At 40.3% G+C, this 23,354-nt stretch overlaps 1 protein-coding gene across 8 annotated transcripts in view; it reads right to left on the bottom strand.

Moving 5' to 3' along the window:
- Positions 1-290: 290 nt before the first annotated feature.
- EDTP (Egg-derived tyrosine phosphatase) overlaps positions 291-23,354 on the bottom strand; it is a 79,327-nt gene continuing 56,263 nt past the window's right edge. For all 8 annotated transcript variants that reach the window (XM_067776793.1, XM_067776796.1, XM_067776795.1 and 5 more), the window contains 6 exons: positions 21,806-22,773; positions 2,980-3,534; positions 2,809-2,886; positions 2,574-2,732; positions 594-977; positions 291-520 (listed from right to left, as the gene is read on the bottom strand). In XM_067776793.1, coding sequence (XP_067632894.1) covers positions 397-520; positions 594-977; positions 2,574-2,732; positions 2,809-2,886; positions 2,980-3,534; positions 21,806-22,773 — 2,268 coding nt within the window. In that variant the 3' untranslated portion in view covers positions 291-396. The remainder of the gene's footprint in view (positions 521-593; positions 978-2,573; positions 2,733-2,808; positions 2,887-2,979; positions 3,535-21,805; positions 22,774-23,354) is intronic.

The raw sequence follows: 23,354 nt of genomic DNA, 5'->3' as shown, positions 1-23,354 counted from the left end.
TGTTATTGGAATGCATAAGCTTATGTTAAACGCATCTATATGAAAAATGTCATTGTGCCGCGGCCTTAAAGATACTAAAGGTTGACTTTGCCACGAAACTGCGAGTACAAATTATAAAAAAACGTCAGCATTTTCAATTACTAATTAATCACTCATTATATACCTACATATATATTTATACAACCTTTCATTTCTCGCTTACTATTTGATTGATATCAGAAAGATGGTTCCGTAATTGCCTTTAAGCGGTTTTGCAAAAAAATCGATCAATGCGTGTATTTACGTATGTGTTTATGTATGTATGTATTTTGTATATGTATATTTAAGCACTCATGACGCGTTTGTAATAGTTGCTGCTTATTTAGTTACATATTTTAATTTTTAAATAATGTTGTTTTAGAAAAGTGTACCAATAAGAGTTGTTATTGTCATGCTAGAACCATCTCTGAATTTCAAACCGACTGCTTTGCCATAAACACGTATAAATATGGCACGAACTTGATTCAATCGCTTTTCACGTCTAGAGAAAAAAAAAATAATGAATTTAATATTAGTAATTTACAAAATAATTAGGCATATTCAAAAAAATTAACCTTGATATTCTTCTTCGATTCGATTCGCAGTCAGTACCATCTACCTCAAGTTCTTCTGTTGTTGTTGGCAATACATTGTTAGCACCGTTGCAAATAGTACTGCCATTAGTAATGTTATTATTGCTGCCATTACTGTTAGTACTACCACCACTAATGCCACTACTGCCACTGCTATTACTGCTCGCCGTACTGCTATCCACTGTATCACTACTGCTGCTACTTCGACTCGTGCTATTCCGACCGGCACGCATATAACTGCCTGGGGCCATTGAATCTATCGAACCAGTTTCTGTAACCACTTGCCAGCTACCATTCGATGATACCGATTCTTGACGTTGGCGTCTCGCATTTGCGCCTGGCACTGATATAGGGCTTGTACGTGAGCTGTTTTGCCGTGAGAAATACATAGCAAAAATATTCAATATTATGAAAAAAGAAAAAACTGTAATAAATGCCATTCTTAAATGGTTGTCCACCGCTGGGAATTCGTACTACTTAAATTTTCGAAACAAGAAAAAAACATGTTATTCTTCCCCATTTTTTTATGGGGGAAAGAGCGGGGGTGGGGGAAGGAGACATGATCATAAAGCAGACTCGAGATGTTCCTCATACTTCCCGAAACGATCCGATAAAAAAATCGCAAATCATTCCGGATTGATCCAGAGAACAGTTCTGAAATTATCTCGAAAACTGCCTTTTTCCAAATTGTATAGTATATATGTATAACACTTTACAACAGTCGACTTGGTATTGAACCGTTTTTTGGGAAGACATTTACAAGGCAGATGAATTTTCACTGAGATCTTTTTCATAGGATGAAGTAGGCGGAGTACGTTACCCCAACACAAAGGCGGCTGCTATATGTCTTGCAATGTATTTTGTTGCGCCGAATCTGTCAGAAATGGCCTAACGGATCCCGTATTGAACAAAAAACGCTTAATCGAAAAAAAATCTATAGTGGAAATCAAAGCTCGTTTTTTGATGTTAGGACCAAATCGCGACCCGTTGGCCAATTCTGATGGCGGATTCGAATTCAGTTTAATTTTCATAACCACACTGATGATTATAAATTTCTCAACTCAAATGAAAAGATTTTGGCTGCTGTTTCACTCGAATCCGCCGTACAGCAGGATGACAAATCGAAAGAAAATTTGAGTTATTTCGTTTTACAAACAACTGGCTGATGACATGTTATCACCTACTTGAGATGTAAATCAAAAGAGAATCCGTTAAAACACTTGAGAATGTTATTGTTAAAGCAGCTATCAAAATAAATTTCATTTCGTTTTTAACTGAAACGAAATGATGTCGTTTATTTTGAAATGTTAATAATAACGTTAAACCTCAATTGATAAAGCGATTTATAGCTTCAGAGCTTCTACAACCCAAGTGTTAACCTACGCGAGGGGAATCCTGTTACAAATATGAATGTATCATACACATATTTAGCTGGAGAGGCTCTGGCGACCCCAAGTTTTTCATGGAACTAAAGGGTGGAGGCGGGATGGCATAGAAGGTTTAATGTGGTCATATTAATCGGTCCAGAGATGGTCGGGCTAGTACCTTAATGGTGCTTGCTACGGGAACTATACCCGGAGAAGGACCATCAACATCGACAACACCTTGCAGTAAACCAACCGCTGCGGAAATGTAACTTAAAATTCGTAAATTCAAATGCCAATAACACTTTCATTTTTACATAATAATCTCAATTTGAGAATTCTGCAATTTTTTTCTATCACTTTTTTGTGAAATTTCAACTTCAATACCGCACTTTTTTTACATACATACATATATAAGGCAGGTAATGTGGTGAATGGCATAGGGACAGTTTGACCCTTTCCACTGTTGATTTTCTATAAATTTACGTGTCTGGTATAAACATGAAAAAGCTCCGTTAGATAAAGAGTTTTTCAAAGTAACGTCCAGGTAAATTTATACAATAGGTGAATTAAATAAAAACACAAATTTATAACTAACCGCTTAGGATTTGGCGATCGACTCGTTAATGCATCACTGCTCGTTGTTGTTGTTAATGGCGGTGGTGTATGGGGAATTGTCATTGTGTTGAGGTTATCTGTTATTCCCAAATCACTTGGAATACTATCGTTGCTATCTTGATCGATTAAAAGCACATCGCTGCAATATATTATATTACAAATATTTACTTTATTCAGAGAAGAGACATATAAAACAAAAGAAAAAACATTATTACTCTCGTAAAGGTGTTTCATCCTCCTGTTTCGGTGCAACGGTACTGCTACCGCTACTACTCGATGTTTTCGTTCGCTTTCTGAAAATGCACAAGAAAAATAATATAGTTTAATCTATCGGTAATTATTCAATGAATATTCAATTTTAAAATAAGGTGAAAATACAAACTTACCTCTGTTCCACTAAGCTAAACTCTTCACTGGACAGAAATTTTAGCATATGAAAACAGAAGAGCATTATATCTTCACCACGTTTCTCTCGATCGGGTAATTGATGACCAAACAAATACCAATCATAGGCTAGTGTGAAATATGTAATTTGTATGTGATCTAGTGATTGATGTATGAGACCATCTGCCCATAATGATAATCGTAGTAAGGAAATGAAGAGTGGCGTACGATCCCAACCGCTTATGCAATGCACCAATAATCCGGTATTTTCTTCTTGTAAATATTTAAGCATTGCTTTGAGGTAATTTTGTGTTATCGCCACTAAATCCCATTTTTGGTAGTCCTCCCAATTAACAGCCAAGTCCATTGCTGGTCCAATTTTTGGTATACTGATGTCGGCATCATTAAATGGCAGTTCCCAATTGTAATGTAAACCTTTTGCCATATAATTGTTGTCGCGAAATTTCGTAAAGAATTCACAACCTGGATACGGCAGGGACAGTATGTTGAATTTCTCATAATTATTATCGGGGTCGGCTTTTTCCGATGATGATACGCTATGATTAAATTAACATTTATCCATTAAGTTATCAAAGCAAATAAGAAATGTATGGGCTATAATATTGTGACGAATATTAGAGACACTAAGGGATACTATCATCTCTAAGCCGATGCTAAGCAGTGACTTGTATGCACATCATTAAATCAATCATTATGTCTACCCATATGTCCATACGAGCAGCGGAGAAGAGACTCACAAACACATGCATATATCTTATCTGAGATGCTCACAAAAGAAGGCAATAATTTGTACAAGTATTACTCACATATAGACGCGCATATGAGAAGCTATAAACGTAGTTGTGGCTGGTGATTTTGTAGCTGATAACTAACTAGTAAATTCTAGAATAGAAAAGCCTAGAAGTGTGCAACGAGGAAACCAAACAGTATAAAAGGCAGCAACAGTAGAGGCACGACAATCAGTTTGGTTTAAGCAAGCTATCAGTTGCGAATTATAAGTGTTATTTATTGTGCTTTAATAAAGGCCATTTTTGCATTATTCAATATTGGAGTTATTTCGGCACCTACTGTTTGCTAGGACTGGACTCTCGCAGAGGAAATTTTTTACTTTCCTCACTACAGCTCCTACACCTGTCATTGAAGGGCCAAGTTTGCTTCGTGCACCGTTTCTGCCTCAGAAATGTTTAGCGAAACATCGGACTTTGCTAGGTCATCCACTTTTTCATTGCCGTCAATGTTCATGTCACCGAGTAGCAGTGTAATAGGTGTAAAATTTTCTGCTTCGGGTACCGCCCTCTTACATCTACCACCGGTTCCAAATATATGCATATCTCACCGCTTATACGATTCTCTAATAGGATATTACACTCCCTCTCTAAGCCAGAAAGCTTTTATTTTGTTGTTATTTTAATGATCTTTTATGTGGCGGGTCCCACGCCCAGTACATTATACCCAGAGCTGGGTAGTAATGATTACTTTAGGTATTCAATTACCATCAATTCCTTTCCTCCACAGAAAAGGAATTACTTATATTTCAATTCCTCAAAAAAAGATACCAAAAGTAATTTCGTTTTTTGAGGCTCGAGTGCAAACAATTTTTCTGTTTGTAATTGAAAATAAATACTTTGCTCAAATGTAATTTCTGCCCCAGTTCTTTCGAAAGAAAACGGAAATGTAATTGGCGAATTTCCAAATACATTACACGGAATAAAAATAAATAAATAAATGTAAGGCGCGATAACCTCCGAAGAGATTTTAGGCCGAGCTTCTCTTCCAATTTGCGTCGTGCTCCTTTTTAATTTTTCCTAAAAATTGGCTGGACGGGACCTACTCGTTTTATGCCGACTCCGAAAGGCAGATGAGTTTTCACTGAGAGCTCTTCATGGCAGAAATACACTCGGAGTGCCAAACACTGCCGAGGAGCGACCTCGCTTAGAAAAATTTTCTTCTAATTGAAGTCTTTTTTATAAAATTTTGATGTTGCTTTGCCCGGGGCGTGAACCCAGGATCTTCAGTGTGGTAGGCGGAGCACGCTACCATCACACCACGGCGGCCGTCACATTACAAGGAATGCCAAAAGTAATTAAGTTCCCATTCCTCAAAGGAATTCCAAAAGTAATTGAAAAATTCTTAGTGTAAAAAATATTTTTGCGGTTCAAGCGGTGATTTTATGAGGTCATAGTAACTCCTTGGACCATAAGAAAATTTTTGTAAAACAGAAGCACTGTCTTCTATGACTGGCAATTAATTTCTCCTCGCCATATACATATGAGGGCGGGTATGGTAAGATTGTGTCATTATACTCAGTTGAGCAGAGCTCACAGAGTATATTAAGTTTGATTGGATAACGGTTGGTTGTACATATATAAAGGAATCGAGATAGATATAGACTTCCATATATCAAAATAATCAGGATCGAAAAAAAATTTGATTGAGCCATGTCCGTCCGTCCGTCCGTCCGTTAACACGATAACTTGAGTAAATTTTGAGGTATCTTGATGAAATTTGGTATGTAGATTCCTGAGCACTCATCCCAGATCGCTATTTAAAATGAACGATATCGGACTATAACCACGCCCACTTTTTCGATATCGAAAATTTCGAAAAACCGAAAAAGTGCGATAATTCATTACAAAAGACAGATAAAGCGACGAAACTTGGTAGATGAGTTGAACTTATGATGCAGAATAGAAAATTAGTAAAATTTTGGACAATGGGCGTGGCACCGCCCACTTTTAAAAGAAGGTAATTTAGAAGTTTTGCAAGCTGTAATTTGGCAGTCGTTGAAGATATCATGATGAACTTTGGCAGGAACGTTACTGCTATTACTATATGTGCGCTCCATAAAAATTAGCAAAATCCGAGAAGGACCACGCCTACTTTTTAAAAAAATTTTTTTTTTAAAGTAAAATTTTAACAAAAAATTTAATATCTTTACAGTATATAAGTAAATTATGTCAACATTCAACTCCAGTAATGATATGGTGCAACAAAATACAAAAATAAAAGAAAATTTCAAAATGGGCGTGGCTCCGCCCTTTTTCATTTAATTTGTCTAGGATACTTTTAACGCCATAATTCGAACAAAAACTAACCGATCCTTTTGAAATTTGGTATGGGCATAGATTTTATAACGTTAACTGTTTTCTGTGAAAATGGGCGAAATCGGTTGATGCCACGCCCAGTTTTTATACACAGTCGTCCGTCTGTCCTTCCGCATGGCCGCTAACACGATAACTTGAGCAAAAATCGGCATATCTTTAATGAACTTAGTTCACGTGCTTACTTGAACTCACTTTATCTTGGTATGAAAAATGAACGAAATCCGACTATGACCACGCCCACTTTTTCGATATCGAAAATTACGAAAAATGAAAAAAATGCCATAATTTTATACCAAATATGAAAAAAGGGATGAAACATGGTAAGGTAATTGGATTGTTTTATTGACGCGAAATATAACTTTAGAAAAAACTTTATAAAATGGTTGTGACACCTACCATATTAAGTAGAAGAAAATTAAAAAAGTTCTGCAGGGCGAAATAAAAAACCCTTAAAATCTTGGCAGGTACTACATATATAAATAAATTAGCGAAATATAACTTTAGAAAAAACTTTATAAAATGGTTGTGACACCTACCATATTAAGTAGAAGAAAATTAAAAAAGTTCTGCAGGGCGAAATAAAAAACCCTTAAAATCTTGGCAGGTACTACATATATAAATAAATTAGCGGTATCCAACAAATGATGTTCTGGGTCACCCTGGTCCACATTTTGGTCGATATCTGGAAAATGCCTTCACATATACAACTACCACCACTCACTTTTAAAACTCTCAATAATACCTTTAATTTGATACCCATATCGTACAAACTTATTCTAGAGTCACCCCTGGTCCACCTTTATGGCGATATCTCGAAAAGGCGTCCACCTATAGAACTAAGTCCCACGCCCTTTTAAAATACTCATTAAAACCTTTCATTTGATACCCATATCGTACAAACATATTCTAAAGTCACCCCTGGTCCACCTTTATGGCGATATCTCGAAAAGGCGAACACCTATAGAACGAAAGCCACTCCCTTTTAAAAATACTCATTAACACCTTTCTTTTGATACCCATATCGTACAAACAAAGTCTAGAGTCACCCCTGGTCCACCTTTATTGCGATACCTCGAAAAGGCGTACACCTATAGAACTAAGGCCCACTCCCTTTTAAAATACTCATTAACACCTTTCTTTTGATACCCATATTGTACAAACAAAAACTAGGGTCACCCCTGGTCCACCTTTATGGCGATATCTCGAAACGGCGTCCACCTATGGAACTAAGGATTACTCCCTTTTAAAATACTCATAAACACCTTTCATTTGATACCCATATCGTACAAACGCATTCTAGAGTCACCCCTGGTCCACCTTTATGGCGATATCTCGAAAAGACGACCACCTATACAACAACCACCACTCCCTTTTAAAACCCTCATTAATACCTTTAATTTGATACCCATATCGTACAAACAACCCTGATCCACCTTTATGGCTATATCCCTAAATGGCGTCCACCTATAGAACTATGGCCCACTCCCTCATAAAATACTCTTTAATGCCTTTCATTTGATACACATGTCATACAAACATATTCCAGGTTTTCCCTCGGTTCATTTTCCTACATGGTTATTTTCCCTTATGTTGTCACCATAGCTCTCAACTGAGTATGTAATGTTCGGTTACACCCGAACTTAACCTTCCTTACTTGTTTTAGTTTAGATTTGCTGTTGAGCGGCCGGCCAATTGCTTTGTACGTGGCTAGCAACGTTTCTTTATATTTTTCCCAAGTGCTGCTGACAAGAGACTTGAGGATTTTGTTGCGGTTTTTTACTTTAAATACAACTACAAAAGCTTTTGACAGCGCTGGTAATGCTATGCATTTTGCGGAAGCCATGCTAATGAGTGGCTAGGCGAAGATTCGCAGTAAATTGGCGGAGCAGGAAGGTTTCCAATGTCTTCGCTACTGGCGAACGGAGTGATACCGGTCGTTATGACTCACCTTCGTTAGCCGGTTTTCCAGGCTTGAAAACGTGCGTCAAGTAGCTTACTCCCTCAGCGCCAAGGTGTCTTAGCATTGGCATGGTCCAGGTACAAGGACAAACATCGAACTGCGAGGAGGTGGAAATGCAAATAACCCAATGCCTTTCATGGGGGTGCCTTTCGCGGGGGTGTTGCGCCTTGCACTCACCAGCGTCACCCCAAACCGTCGACTCGTAGGTGTTTTTTTACACCCTCCCTCCCTCATGTAGGGGCGGAGCCTCCTCGTGGTGGCACCTGGTAACGCTTCGGCGGCTAATTCGAGCGGCGACTTTTATTCCCACCCCCCTCAACCCTATCTTCCTTTCTTCTTTCTCTTCCTTTTTCTTTCCCCTTCCCCTTAATGGGCTGGATCAAGGTGTTATACGACCCCTGCCGAGGATCAGCCTGGCTGGGGGCCCATAAATAGCCCAGTCGCTAACGGAGTGCATCGAATACCGGGCGACCTTCGATGCTATTAAGCCTTAGCCGGACATCGCGGATCTCTGTCCGGGTGGACCTTTCCCCTTCTCCGCTACTCGTGGGATGTTTAGTATGGAGGAAAAATTTTCAAAAAATAGTGAGGGCGGCTCTCCAAATACGAAGCCGATAGGAGCTTGCTCCGCAAAGGCTACGGCTCAGCCGGGCCTCAAATTAGCTGAGAAAACTCCTCAGAGGTTCGCTGCTGCAGCGGCAGATAGACAGAAAAGGGCCGAGAGATTATCCGGTTCGAGTAGTCCGAGGGCCAGTACCTCTCATGGAGGGGGTACTGACCGGGAGGACATCAGTGTTACTACCGCCCTTCCCTTGGACGCCACCAGCGAGCCCTCCACCCAGCGACAAGCGTCTGGTGGGGGCCTCAGGGAGATGGGGGGGGGGGGGGGGGTGGGGGTCAGGAAAAAGCAGGAAAGGGCTGAGGGAAAATCCAGCCCGGGTATTCCAAAGGCCGGTACCTCTCTGGGAGGGGCCACCGACCGGGAGGCCCTTGGGGCGGCTGCCGCCCATCTCGTAGCCACCAGCACGGCTGCCACTCGGCGTCAAGCGTCTGGCGGTTTGGTTGCTGGGGGCTCCAGGGGTGTGGGGTAGCCGGCTCTAGGGTCAAGGGAGTCAAAAAGCCCAGTCATCAGGACAAGCGCTGGGCTGCTCGGATCCTGCGTAGGAATGCCTCCTCGCCGATAAGGGAGGGGGAAGTTCCCGCGGAGGACTGGGCGAAGGCTCAGCGTGACCTTGCTTGGGCGAAGCAGATGTTGCCGGAGTTCAGGCTGGACTGGGTCGAGAGCGATGAAGCCTCGAAGCGCCAGCGGTCTATGGATGAATCCAACCCTACGGCGCCGAAAAGGGCCAAGACGCAGAGGCTGGACTCGGTCTTTCGCCGAAATAGCCAAGGATCGGCAAATCATTGGTGTTATGGACGAGAGCAGCGAAGATGGCAGGATCCCGAAACAGCAGTGGAAGTGGATTGAGGCAGCGCTCGCTACTGTGGCCTTTAAGGTCAAAAAAGATAACCCTGGTCCGCCGCCTTCTTATATCGACGCAGGGTGGTTCCAGGCCAATATCAAACTAATTGCGTGTGACGACGCCAGGTCGGCGAAGCTTTACAAAGCCGCCGTCTCGCTGATAGGGGAGGTGTATCCGGGCGCGCGCCTCAAGGTAGTGGAGGCGTGTGATATCCCCTCACGACCAAGGGCGAGAGTCTGGGTTCCAGTGACGCCAACGTACCCTGCTGATATCCTGGAGCTGCTCCAGGAGTACAACCCGGGTCTACCGACCCAAAACTGGAAGGTGTTTAACGTGGAGAAGACTGAACGGGCCACGATGCAGATAGTTCTGCTGCTCGACAGCGCAAGCGTCGAAGCGTTGAAAAGGCAGGATTTCAGGGTAAGCTACGGCTTCAAAAATATAAGCCTTAAGGTTTATAAGGCTGACGTTGAAGCCTTGGTAAACATTGCGTCTCGTACGGAGGTGGCTGTGAAGTGAAGTGAAGACGAGATGGAGGTAGACGAGGGCAAGGAAGCTGGTGGCTACGCTTCGTCAGGTTCGAGCGGAAGCTTGGCTCTGAGGGTCAGCTTCTGGAGAATGGCGATTCGGACGCGACGCTCACGGAGGAGAGCGCAAACAAACAGTGATTCGGGTGCTCCAAATAAACCTGCATCACTGCAAAGCAGCATCAGCTGCACTCCTACTGCAGCTGTCTTCAGGTGCGGTAGACATCGTACTAGTCCAGGAGCCGTGGATCGCTGGCAATAGGATCTGTGGCCGGACACCAACGTATAAGCTTTATAGCGCTCAGGAAAAGGGTAAGCCTCGCACATGTATATTGGCTAAGTCTACTCTTAATGTTTTTCTTCTACCCAATTATAGCGATGGGGATCTGACAGCGGTTAGCGTCGAGGTGCTAGGGAGGAGCTTTAAACTTGCTTCCTTCTACCTAGCGCACGATCACCAAGGCTCATTACTTACTTAATTGGCGCTTAACCGTCTAAACGGTTATGGCCGTCCAACAAGGCGCGCCAGTCGCTCCTTCGCTCCGCCAACCGGCGCCAATTGGTCACACCAAGGGAGTTTAAATCGTTTTCCACCTGGTCCTTCCAACGGAGTGGGGGCCGCTCTCTACCTCTGCTTCCATAGGCGGGTTCCGATAGAAACACTTTCTTGGCCGGAGCATCATCTTTCATTCGCATAACATGGCCTAGCCAGCGCAGCCGCTGCGTTTTAATTCGCTGGACTATGTTGATGTCTGCGTATAGCTCGTACAGCTCATTATTAAATCTTCTTCGGTACTCGCCATCGCCAACGCGTAGAGGTCCATAAATCTTTCGAAGAACTTTTCTCTCGAACACTCCCAAAGCCGCTTCATCTGCTGTTGTCATGGTCCATGCTTCTGCCCCATATAGCAGGACGGGTACGATAAGTGACTTGTAGAGTATGATTTTCGTTCGCCGAGAGAGGACTTTACTTTTCAATTGCCTACCTAGTCCAAAGTAGCATTTATTGGCAAGATTGATTCTTCGCTGGATTTCAGTGCTGATGTTGTTGCTAATGTTGATGCTGGTTCCCAAATAAACGAAGTCTTTTACTATTTCGAAATTATGGCTGCCAACAGTAGCGTGGTTGCCAAGGTGCATATGCGCTGACTCTTTGCTCGATGACAGCAGGTACTTCGTTTTGTCCTCATTCACCATCAAACCCATCTTTACCGTTTCTTTTTCCAGCTTGGAGTAAGCAGAACTAACAGCGCGGGTGTTTAGGCCGATGATATCAATGTCATCAGCATATGCCAGTAATTGCACGCTTTTATAGTATATTGTTCCAGTGCGGTTAAGTTCTGCAGCTAGTATAATTTTCTCCAGCATCAAATTAAAGAAATCGCACGATAGGGGGTCACCCTGACTGAAACCTCGTTTAGTTTCGAACGGCTCGGAGAGGTCCTTCCCAATTCTGACTGAGCTGATGGTGTTGCTCAACGTCATTTTGCACAGCCGTATAAGTTTTGCGGGGAAACCAAATTCAGACATAGCGGCATATAGGCAGCTCCTTTTCGTGCTGTCGAAGGCGGCTTTAAAGTCGACGAAGAGGTGATGTGTGTCGATTCTCTTTTCACGGGTTTTTTCCAAGATTTGGCGCATTGTGAAAATCTGAAGCCGCACTGATAAGGTCCAATCAGCCGGTTCACGGTGGGCTTCAATCTTTCGCACAATACACTTGAAAGGACCTTATATGCGATATTAAGAAGGCTGATTCCACGATAGTTGGTGCATTTTGCAGTATCCCCCTTCTTGTGGACTGGGCAAAGAACACTTAGATTCCAACCGTCGGGCATGCTTTCGTCCGCCCATATTTTGCTAAGAAGCTGCTGCATGCGCCTTACCAACTCCTCGCCGCCGAACTTGAATAGCTCCGCAGGCAATCCATCAGCGCCCACGGCCTTGTTGTTTTTCAATTTGGTTATTGCTATTCTAACTTCGTCATAATCGGGCGGGGGGACATATATTCCATCATCATCGATTGCGGGATCGGGTTCTTCATCTCTGCGCGGTGAATTGCTGCCTCCATTTAGGAGAGCAGAGAAGTGTTCCCTCCATAATCTAAGCACTCTCTGGACATCAGTTACAAGGTCGCCGTTTTCATTCCTACAGGAGTTTGCCCCGGTCTTAAAACCTTCCGTCTGTCGCCGTATTTTTTGGTAGAATTTTCGGGCGTTATTCCTGGTGACTAGCAGCTCAAGCTCCTCGCACTCACGCCTTTCTGCTTCTGCTTTTTTCTTCCTGAAAAGGCGTCTCGCTTCCCTTTTCAACTCACGATAGCGTTCACACACTCCTCTTGTCGCGCTCGCTTTTAACGTAGCCCTGTAGGCAGCGTCTTTTCTTTCGGTTGCAACGCGGCATTCTTCATCATACCAGTTGTTTTTTCGTGGCCGCCGGTAACCAATTTTTTCCTCGGCGGCAGTATGAAGTGCTTTGGAGATATGCTCCCACTGCTCCTGTATTCCTTCAGGATGAGTTGTGCCCTCAGAGAGCAGGTGTGAGAGTCGAGTTGCGAAATCATTGGCAGTCTGTTGTGATTGAAGCTTTTCGACGTCTAGCTTTCCTTGTGTTTTTTGTTCCTTGTTTTTAGCCGCGTTGAGGCGGGTGCGTATTTTGGCTGCAACGAGATAATGGTCCGAATCGATGTTAGGTCCTCGGATCGTTCGCACATCTAAAACACTGGAGGCATGCCGTCCGTCTATCACAACGTGGTCGATCTGATTGCGAGTATTTCGATCAGGAGACAGCCATGTAGCTTGATGTATCTTTTTATGCATGAACCTCGTGCTTGATATGACCATGTTTCGAGCACCGGCAAAGTCAATCAGCCTCAGTCCGTTAGGAGAAGTTTCATTGTGTAGGCTGAACTTTCCGACTGTAGGGCCAAAAACACCTTCTTTGCCCACCCTGGCGTTAAAGTCGCCAAGCACGACTTTTATATCATGACGGGGGCAGCGCTCGTATGTGCGTTCTAATTGTTCATAAAAAGTGTCTTTCACCTCATCGTCTTTCTCCTCTGTCGGCGCATGGGCGCAGATGAATGATATATTAAAAAATGTTGCTTTTATTCGAATAGCGGCGAGACGCTCGTCCACAGGCGTGAACGCCAGCACTTGGCGACAAAGTCTCTCTCCCACCACGAATCCGACGCCGAAACTGCGCTTATTCGCATGGCCACTCCAATATATGTCACAATTTTTGATCTTCTTTCTTCCTTGCTTCGTCCAACGCATTTCTTGGATGGCGGTGATGTCAGATTTTGCTTTGACGAGGACATCAACCAGCCGGGCATCTGCACCAATCCCATTCAGGGAGCGGACGTTCCAGGTGCATGCCTTCAATTCATTGTCCTTCAAACGTTTGCCATGGTCGTCATCAATAGAGAGTGTATTTATCCGAGGCTTGTTGTTATATTTCATTGGAGTATGGTTTTACGTGGCGGGTCCCAAGCCCAGCGCACAACCCGCTCAGCGGGGGTGAAAATATTACTTGGCACGTTTATATAGCGAGCCGCTTGCTCCAAGACAGACGCCCGCTTGCAGCCGCACCTAGAGGTGTACAGACGCTGCCGATGAAATCTCCCCCGGCTAGCCCTTAAACCGATTATGTCAGAGTGGCCTAGCCAGGTTGTCGCCTTCTCACATTAGCTCACCCCTAAACGGGTGTTTAGCGGCTACCCAGAGGATACTTGGCCGCAAGCGACCGGCAGTAGTGAGCTGCTTGAACCGCATGCAAAAGAATCGCTCTGGCCATTCCCAGGTGAATGGCGGTCAGAAGCTTTCCCCACTTTCGTGGACTTCTACACACGGCCCCACCTCCACCAAGGCTCATTACCACCGGATAATTTCAGGGATTTCGTGAGAGCGGCAAATCCACGAAACGATTTCATCCTACTCGGAGGCGACGCCAATGTTCATCACGCCCAGTGGGGCAGCAGTGATACAAATGACCGAGGTGAGTCTTTATTTAACTATCTGTTAGGCACTAATTGGGGGAAGGCAGCAGCAGCGCTGTTCACCTGCAAGAGGGCAATTGGCACCTCCTGGGGATTCTCCCCCAAGGTGACATACTGGATTTATACAGCCATTGTGCGCCCGATTCTTCTTTATGGTGCCTTGGTCTGGTGGCCTGCACTAGCTAAAACTACCTATCTTAGAACGCTTCAAAAGGTGCAACGGAGTTCGGAGCTCTGCATCACCGGGGCTCTCGGCTCCACTCCATCTGAAGCACTCAACACAATGCTATACCTTCCACATCTTGACCTGGTGGCGAAGGAAATAGCGGTCATCGCCGCTCTACGCATAAGGGAATCAGGTCTCTGGTCAAATGGATCTAGTGGACACGCAACAATCCTGGGCACGAACGCCCCAGTCCCAATACCGGTGCGCACTGACTACTGCACGCCAAAGAACGTCTTCGTTAACAACTATAGTATATATATACCATCGCGACAGGACTGGAATACCAGACAACATACGGTACCGGGTGCCATCAACATATTCACGGATGGTTCTAAGCTTGACGGGAAGGTGGGAGCAGGCCTCTTTTCGCCGGATCTGGGTCTAGAGGTCTCTTTTCGCCTACCAGATCACTGTAGTGTTTACCAAGCGGAAGTGATGGCAATACACAGGGCTGTGAACCATATAGGGTCTATGCCTAAGGATGGTAAACGGTTGTTTATTTTCTCAGACAGCCAGGCCGCATTAAAGGCCCTGGACTCATTCGTCGACAACGCAAAGTCGGTCACTGACTGCCGCAGATCTCTTAACGAGGTGGCTCAGCACTTCAGTATCAGCCTTATATGGGTACCTGGGCACAGGGATATTGAAGGCAATTGCAGAGCAGACGAGCTGGCCAGAAGAGGCACCACCGACCATATCCTTCCGGGAAATGATTCGGTAGGCATACCCTTGGCCACTTTCAGGCTTCGTGTGAACACAAGCACTATAGGAATCGAAAATGGACTATGGTTAGCCATATCATCGTGTGAGACATCCAGGGGCGCACAGAAGCGCTTCTGATTTTAAACAAATCAGTTCTATCGTCCCTGATAAGGGTTCTAACAGGGCATTGCTTAATAGGCATGCATGGTGCTAGAATGGGGGTAACTACCTTCGACTATTGTCGCAGCTGCAGAAGTACAGAAGAGGAAGAGAGTGTCCAGAACCTTCTCTGTCATTGTCCAGCGCTTAGTAGGCGTAGGTTGGCCATCCTTGGTAAACCTTTTCTACATGACTTCGCTGAGGTCTCTAGCTATGAAGTAAAGGCTCTAGCAAAATTTATAATTTCCACGAGGTGGTTAGACCCGCTTTAGGCAGGGTAGGGGTCCGCTTTGAGACCGTATAGGGTATTACAATGGGCCCACTGGTGGCCTAAGTAGTGAGCTGTTACCATAGTGTCCAGCTCAGCCCTTGCAACCTAACCTAACCTAACCTAACCTAAAACCAATGAGGCACAGAAGAACATCTGACCACCAAACTTTTTAAACAAGGAGGCGAAACGATGCATAATTTTTACGCAACTTTTTAAATATTAAGAAGCTTTTGGCATTGACAAATGTAGTAGCACCTGGTACCGCTATACCTTAATTACACTTCACTTCAAAAGCTTCTTAAGATTTCTACGGATGACTCTTTGTCATTGTCTGCTCTAATATTATTTATTACAATATGGCTCAGAGGAAGCAACAATGGATGCTATCAAAAGATCAAGATTACGAGAAAAACCTTTTCCGGAACATTAATGGTGTTTACATTATGACAGCTGAATGTATCAAAGAAAATTAAAAAGTATGCTGTTTTCCTATAGCCACTACCCTTTGATAGCGGAGGAAGGAAAGGAGATGCCCTTACTTAGCTGGGAACTTTAAGAGGGTAATGATTTGATATTCATTGGTGTTTCCAAATGCCTTCAGTTACCACTCACAAGAAAAATCTGATGAACCGAAAAGTTACCCACATCAACCGTAGTAAGTTCATATACACAGACTAACTTGTAGTTTTTCAATTACTTTCGTAATTCCTTTGAGGAATGGAGCGATAAATTCGAAAGTACTTTTTTCATTCTAAAAAGCTTTCTTCTTTGCTTATTTAATATTTTATTTTAATATTTAAAGTTGTTTTACTAATTACAAAATATTTTCAATGAATATTTTGTTTATACATCAAAAATGAATATTAGAGAAAAGTATAAAAACATATTTCACATAAATTACAAACATAGTTATTTAAAAGTTGATAATGCTCCAGTGTATATTGTGGTTTACAACTCGGCCAACCTGACTTAAGACCGTCCCCGGTCATATATCTTAAAAACTAAATTAAGTTAAAAAAAAAATATTTTAAAATTGTTTACATATTTTAAAATTCCTTATATATAAACAGTTAATTATAATTGAGATAACAATCCGATAAAAGCTAATATTTCATAACTCATTTAATTCTTCAGCAGAAACGACACCATTACTATTATTTCAAAGCCACTTTCTCATTTTATTAGCTTCAACAACGCCATCATAAGGTAATTGAGTCAACTGACAGTTTTCTACGTCTCGCACCACATATCTATCATTTCCTAAAATCTTATGTATTACGTAAGGGCCTTTAAACCTCGGTATGAGTTTTTTGTTTGTTCCCACAACCGATTCTACACTTCTTATGACTACAAAATCTCCCACTTCATATTCTTTTGCCCTCACACTTTTTTTAAGAAATAGTTTAAATTATATTCCTGCTTTTTCTTAATAGCTTCAGATGCATTTAATCTAATTTGTTCCAGATCACGCGTTTCATTAACATTTATTCTATTATCTAAGTACTCTGTAAACTCATCCACTATTTCACCGCTCTGTTCTACGCCGAATAAAAGTTTACTAGGAGAATTTCCCGTAGTACTGTGAACAGAATTATTAATGGCATATTCCACTTGGAGAAGTGTGTTGGACCAATCTGCATGGTTAAGTGGATGACTAAGCTTACCTAACATGGTTTTCAAAACTCTATTTACTCGCTCCACTTGCCCATTTGCTTGTGGAGAGGCGGTAGCTACTTTAGTATGTAATATGTTTCGCTTTAATAAAAAGTTTTCAAAATCCAATGACGTAAAACATGTACCTCTGTCGCTTACAATGCGTCTTGGACGACTATAATAACTAAAATATTTATCTAAAGCAGCAGTAACTTCTTTACTACTTGTTAAATTTGTCGGATAAAGTTTAACGAATTTTGTAAAAGCATCAATTACGACTAACAAGTGTTTCCGTTTAGATTGAATTGTAGGGAGAGGACCAAAATGATCAATATGAATTGTGTCGAATGGTTCAGGTTTTTTAGGTATATTAAACAAATTTTGTTCATTTACTCGAACGGGCTCTGCATAAATAATACACTTGAGAGTTTTGTATAAATTTTTCAACTTTTTGTTTCATTTTCGGAAGCCAATAATGTAAACATAACGTCATCACGGTTTTTTGAACAGATTGATGCCCAATTTTTTATGTATCAGTCTTATAATATTGTCCTCCATTTCTCCATTTTGGCACATAAAGTGCTACTTTTCCTTCTCCTTTGTCTCTAAAAATTAAACCATTTGAAAATTTAAAGTCTATTACTTCCGAAGACTTAACGCATCGACATGTCCCATGGATGCACCAATTCGTTGTTGAATAGTATAATTAAAACTTTCAAGTTCTAATGCCCATCTTGCAATACGAGCATTAACCTGTTTCTTCCCTAAAGTCAATGCAAGTGAATTGCAATCTGTAACAATTTTAAATGGAATACCTTCAAGATATACTCTAAATCTTTTCAACGCATAAATTATTGCTAGAGTTTCAAGTTCGAAACTATGGTATCTGCTTTCAGCACTTGTAGCAGTTTTTGAAAAATAAGAAACTGGATGAAATTTACCATCATCTTGACGCTGCAATAAAACTGATCCGAACCCCAATGAATTTGCATTACAATGTAGTTCTGTTTCTTTTAAAGGATTATAAATAGCTAACACTGGACTTTCAGTCAATTTAGTTTTAAGTTCCTGAAATGCACTAACACACTGTTCGTTAAAATCAAAGCTTATATTTTGTTTAAGCAGTTGTTGTAATGGTTTCACAATCCGAGAAAATGATGGTACGAAGCGTCGAAAAAAGGAAAAAAGTCCTATGCAAGAGTGTAACTCTTTTTGGTTTCTTGGTATAGGATAATTTTTTATTGCCTTCAAATGAGTATCTGTAAGTGAAATGCCTTTAGAAGTTACTAAATATCCTAAATATTCAATTTCGTGATAGCCAAATTTACATTTGTTAATATTTAACTTTAAGCCTTTTTCTGAAATACGTTTCAAAACTAAATCTAATAATTTTTTATGTTCCTCAAAATTTCGCGAAGCTATTATTATATCATCCATATATATAATTAGTTGTTTTGAATCAATGAAGTCTCTAAAAATCGTATTTATAAATCTTTGGAATACAGGAGGTGCATTTTTTAATCCAAATAGCATTCTTAAATACTCATATTGCGCATTCGGCGTTACAAAAGCAGTATATTGAACAGATTCTGGAGACATCTTTAGCTTGATGAAATCCACTTTTTAAGTCTAATACTGTAAATATATTTTTCCCTTCTAAATATTCAATGCAGTCATCTATTAAAGGTAGCGGGTAGTTATCCCTCACTGTTAATTTATTTAAACCTCTGTAAACTATACACATTCGCATTTTACCTTTTCTTTTAACTAAAACTATTGCAGAAGCATATGGTGAGTTACTAGGTCTAATGATCCCTTCCTTCATCAGCTCATCAATAGTAGTTTGTACCTCAGTTTTTTTCTAAATAATATGAGCGTCGCGGGGTGCAATAAAACGGGGTTTCGGTCGTCAAATGAATTTTCATTTCATAATCGAGTGGCGGAACCGTTATATCCTTTGGTTTAAGGTAGGATTTTGTTATTATATCACGCAAAATTAATTTCTTAGTTTTATCTAATTTAAGGTTTATATCTGGTTCTGGCAAATCGGAAAAAATATCAATGCAAAATATATCATTAGTATCTGCACTTTCATTATAACATCCGTTTACTAGAGATAAAGTAGGCTTCGGACTATCATTGATTGATCTTAAAAGATCGTATCTGCTGACATTATGAGTTAAATTTTTTTCATTTACAATACGACAAATTTTCCTTATTTGTATTAATTTTTTCTTGGAATATTTTAGTTTAAGTTTTTTTTAAACAAATATTAAATTTAGACAGGAAATCTCGCCCCAAAATTACTGGCATGGGCAAACATTCATCCGATAGTATGAAAAACTTAATTGTTTTTATTTCATTTTTAAAATTTACTAAACAATCTAACTCATTTTTAATTGATAATTTATTTCCTCCAACACCAATAAAATTTGAATTTAATGGACGTCTGCTTGCACTTGTCAGCTCAACTGGAACATCAGATTCACGAATCAAACAAACCGGACTACCGGAGTCAAAGAGAGAAATATACTTATTAAAAACTGCTTTTTCATTATTATGGAACTTAATACATACTTCATTAAAAACGTCTACTACTTCATAACGGCTACGTCTTCGAAATCGTTAATTGCAGCTACTTGTTGCTTAACTAGCTTGTGTAAAATTTTCTTGGGATTTGGACATGAACGATACTCATGACCCAATTTCCAGCATCGGAAACAAGATCCTTTTGGTCTCATAGGGTATGGACAGTTAGGCTTTATATGTCCTGTTTGTGAGCAATTAAAACAGATATTTGTATGCGCTTTATTTTCAACTTTGCTTTCCTTGAACGGTAGCTTAGTGATTTCTTCGCTTTCACGGCTCAAATATTTCTTTTCATACCGGGACACCAACATCTTTAACTCATTGATTGTTCGAGCACTTAAAAGAAGGGTTATATTGGAAACATTATTCTCCAAACCATCAATAATAAATTCAATAACTTCTGATTCAGTGATATCAGAACGTCTTGCAATTGATTGCATGCACAGAATATAGCAATGAAGAGATTCATTCTTCTTCTGCCAACGTCGTTGACGCAACATTTTGTACACATCTTGTCGGCTGACATTTCTGTCAAATTCATTAATAAGTTGCTCACAAAGCTGTTTATATGTTACAGCAGATATTGTAGAAAGGAATACTCTTGCTGTGCCAGTAAGAGAACGACGTAAACTCAAAACCGAAAATGGTCATCGGCATTTACCTAGTTCATTATTTCTTCAAAATCGTTTATAAAAATTCTAACAGATTCTAACAGTAATATCATCGCCACTGAATTTTGTAATGGCATGTTCGATATCACAAAAACTGTTTTTATTATTAATATATACTCCAGGCACACCTGCGGCTTGTTCTAATTCACGTAAATGTCTTTTTAAAGTAACTATTTCAATTTGTTGAAATTGAGATAATTCTTGATCAACAGGATCAACGATAATGTTAATGGAACTGCCTGCTTTCATGTTATTATTAGAACAATGATTAAATTTTCCCGCGGAACTACCGCCATACACACGACTAGAATTTAATTCGTGCCTCGAAACAGATACTTAGGGATAGCACCATTAACGTAATAAATATTATTGACAGAGACGCCAGGAGCGGAAATATCATTGGCAGAAACACCAATAGCGGAAGTATTATTGGAATATACACCAACAGTAGAAACATCATAAATAGAGTTACAAACGGCAGATGTATTAACGGCAGCGGCATCAACGACAGTGGTACACTCGGCAGCAGCACCAACGGCAGAAACATCAGCAGGTTATAACATTAACTGGAGATACGCCAGCGGCAGGAACTTCATTGGAAACTGAAACACCAACTATCTCAGCGGTCATACGCTTGAGTTGCGATAGCGTAGCAGTGGACGGGAATACGATGCCTGCGTCAGTTAAAATTTGTGCGTAATTTTCTTTTAAAGATGACATTATAGTTGAATCGCCTCCACACCTGATTTTAAAAAGTTTTCTTCTTTGCTTATTTAATATTTTATTTTAATATTAAAAAGTTGTTTTACTAATTACAAAATATTTTCAATGAATATTTTTTTATCAAAAAGGAATATTAGAGAAAAGTATAAAAACATATTTCACATAAATTACAAACATAGTTATTTACAAGTTGATAATGCTCAAGTGTATATTGTGCTTTACAATTCATTTAAAGAAATTTCGATTACACTTCCCATTCCTTTCGAAAGTACTGGGAAAGAAATTACAATTGCGCAAAGTATGTTTCTCGTTTTTTTTTTCAATTACAAATTATTTCAATTTTTCAAAAAATTGTTTGTAATTGAACCTCAAAAAAACGAAATTACTTTTGATATTTTTTTTGGCGAATTGAAATGTAATCAATTCTTTTGCTGTGCAGAACAGGAATTGATTACTTTTTCCAATTACTGAGGAATGTAATGGGTAATGTAATAGAATTGAATTTACCCGTCACTATGGAATGCTCCGCTGCTACAATCACAAAAATGTTGTAGGCTGTCTTGTTTTGATTTCGAATTCAAAACTAATTGCGAGCATTTTCTATTAGCATTTCTCAAACTCATTGCGAGCATTTCCTATTAGTATTACCTAGCCTAGGCCTAGTGCCTTAGGCTTTCCACCAAACACGGGCCTCATGAAATAGATAGCCATGATCATCGCCGAAAAATCTTAAATGTGGTAACAAAACATGAAAATATTACTTACGTCATAAAATATTTAATTTTTCGTTGTTCCACCATTAAATCGACAATTGTATTAACATTCAATGAATTTAGTAGGGAAACGTCATTTTTGATAACTTCATTATAGGAAAACGGTGATGGTGAATCGTTAATTGTGTGTAAAAGTGAGTCCTCTGTGGAATCAGGATTTTCATGACCGTTCATACGTGGTTGTTGCTGCTGTTGTTGTTGTTGTTGTTGCGGCTCCGTGTTATTACCCGATGTTATGTAATCAAAAGCGTAACGGGAATAAGTTTCATGTATCACAGATAATGTTGCCGAACGACAAATCAATTTGCCACGATAAAGAATAACAGGCACAACAAACCGTTGACGGCAACGTGCATATCTTGCATAGGTTATATAATCACGTATTTTACTAATATCAAATAGATCTTCATAAATGGTACGTTGTTGCTGTTGTGAACGCTGTGGTAATGTGAATTTAGTGCCAACATTTACAAACGAATTTGTCCCGTTATCACTCTCACTATTTGTATTTACACTACAGCCATTACCATTTCGATTGGTGTTATGATGGTCAGTTGCGGATTCCTTTTGCTCGCTAGTTATATTTATTGTTGTAGTAATTATGCTCTTATTAATACCACTGACGTCAATTAATATTGGTGACGCCGCTTTGGGTGAGGCTTTAGATCGATGCGGAGAGTTTGGATAATTGGCTTTTTTGCTTTTCATATTATCACCGTTAAATGTACTGCTATTGCTGTCAAAGCCACTTTCGAAACCGCTGCTACTATTACAACTGCTTGGTATATTTCCTGAGTTGGCTGTGTCTGTTGATGACACGTGCCGCTCACCATATTCATATTCGGGTATGAAGATGCGTGGTGGATAACGTGTGCTTAACGTACCACCAGTATTATCTAGCTCAATTATGCTGTAGTCAAGTTTCATAAGATATTCACAGTTATTCAAGGTAACCGTGTCCTGTGAAGAGAAAAGAAATTGTGTACTTAAGTATTTTAAACAGGTATCGTAACAGCTGTGAGTTTTATTCAGTGGCGGATCGCGTCCTCCCCCGTCAGCTAAGAGAACTAATAAAAATAGTCGTGAATTAGCCTAATTTACACATTTATTAAGTTTCAAAACCTGTATAAGAGCTTTCAATATACGACCCGAAAAAGCAGAATAATAAGATATCCTTTCCAACAGGTTGTTTAGGGTTCACAACCCAAATTATTGTCGCTATTTTTATAAAAATATGTATTGTTATATAACACCAAGAATCCAAATAGAAACTTAAAACTTTTTAGAAAATTCCGTGAAATTTCATGCAAATTTTCAGCTTTTCGGTAAGAACTTTTAGAATTTTTCTGAGAGATAGATTCTAAAAATTCTTACTGAAAGCTAAAAATTTGCATGAAAATTCGAGAAATTTTCCCGAATTTTCTAAAAAGTCTTAAGTGTATATTTGGATTGTTGGTGTTATATAATAATACATATTTTTATAAAAATATCGAAAATAATGAAGGTCGAAGCAAAACTTAGTAAAAACTGGAAAAATCTGA

Source organism: Eurosta solidaginis, chromosome 3, assembly GCF_040869045.1.
Source record: "Eurosta solidaginis isolate ZX-2024a chromosome 3, ASM4086904v1, whole genome shotgun sequence".
Classification (NCBI taxonomy): Eukaryota; Metazoa; Arthropoda; class Insecta; order Diptera; family Tephritidae; genus Eurosta; species Eurosta solidaginis.
The sequence above is the reverse complement of the archived record's forward strand: the minus strand, read 5'-3'. Positions and strand labels throughout refer to the sequence as shown.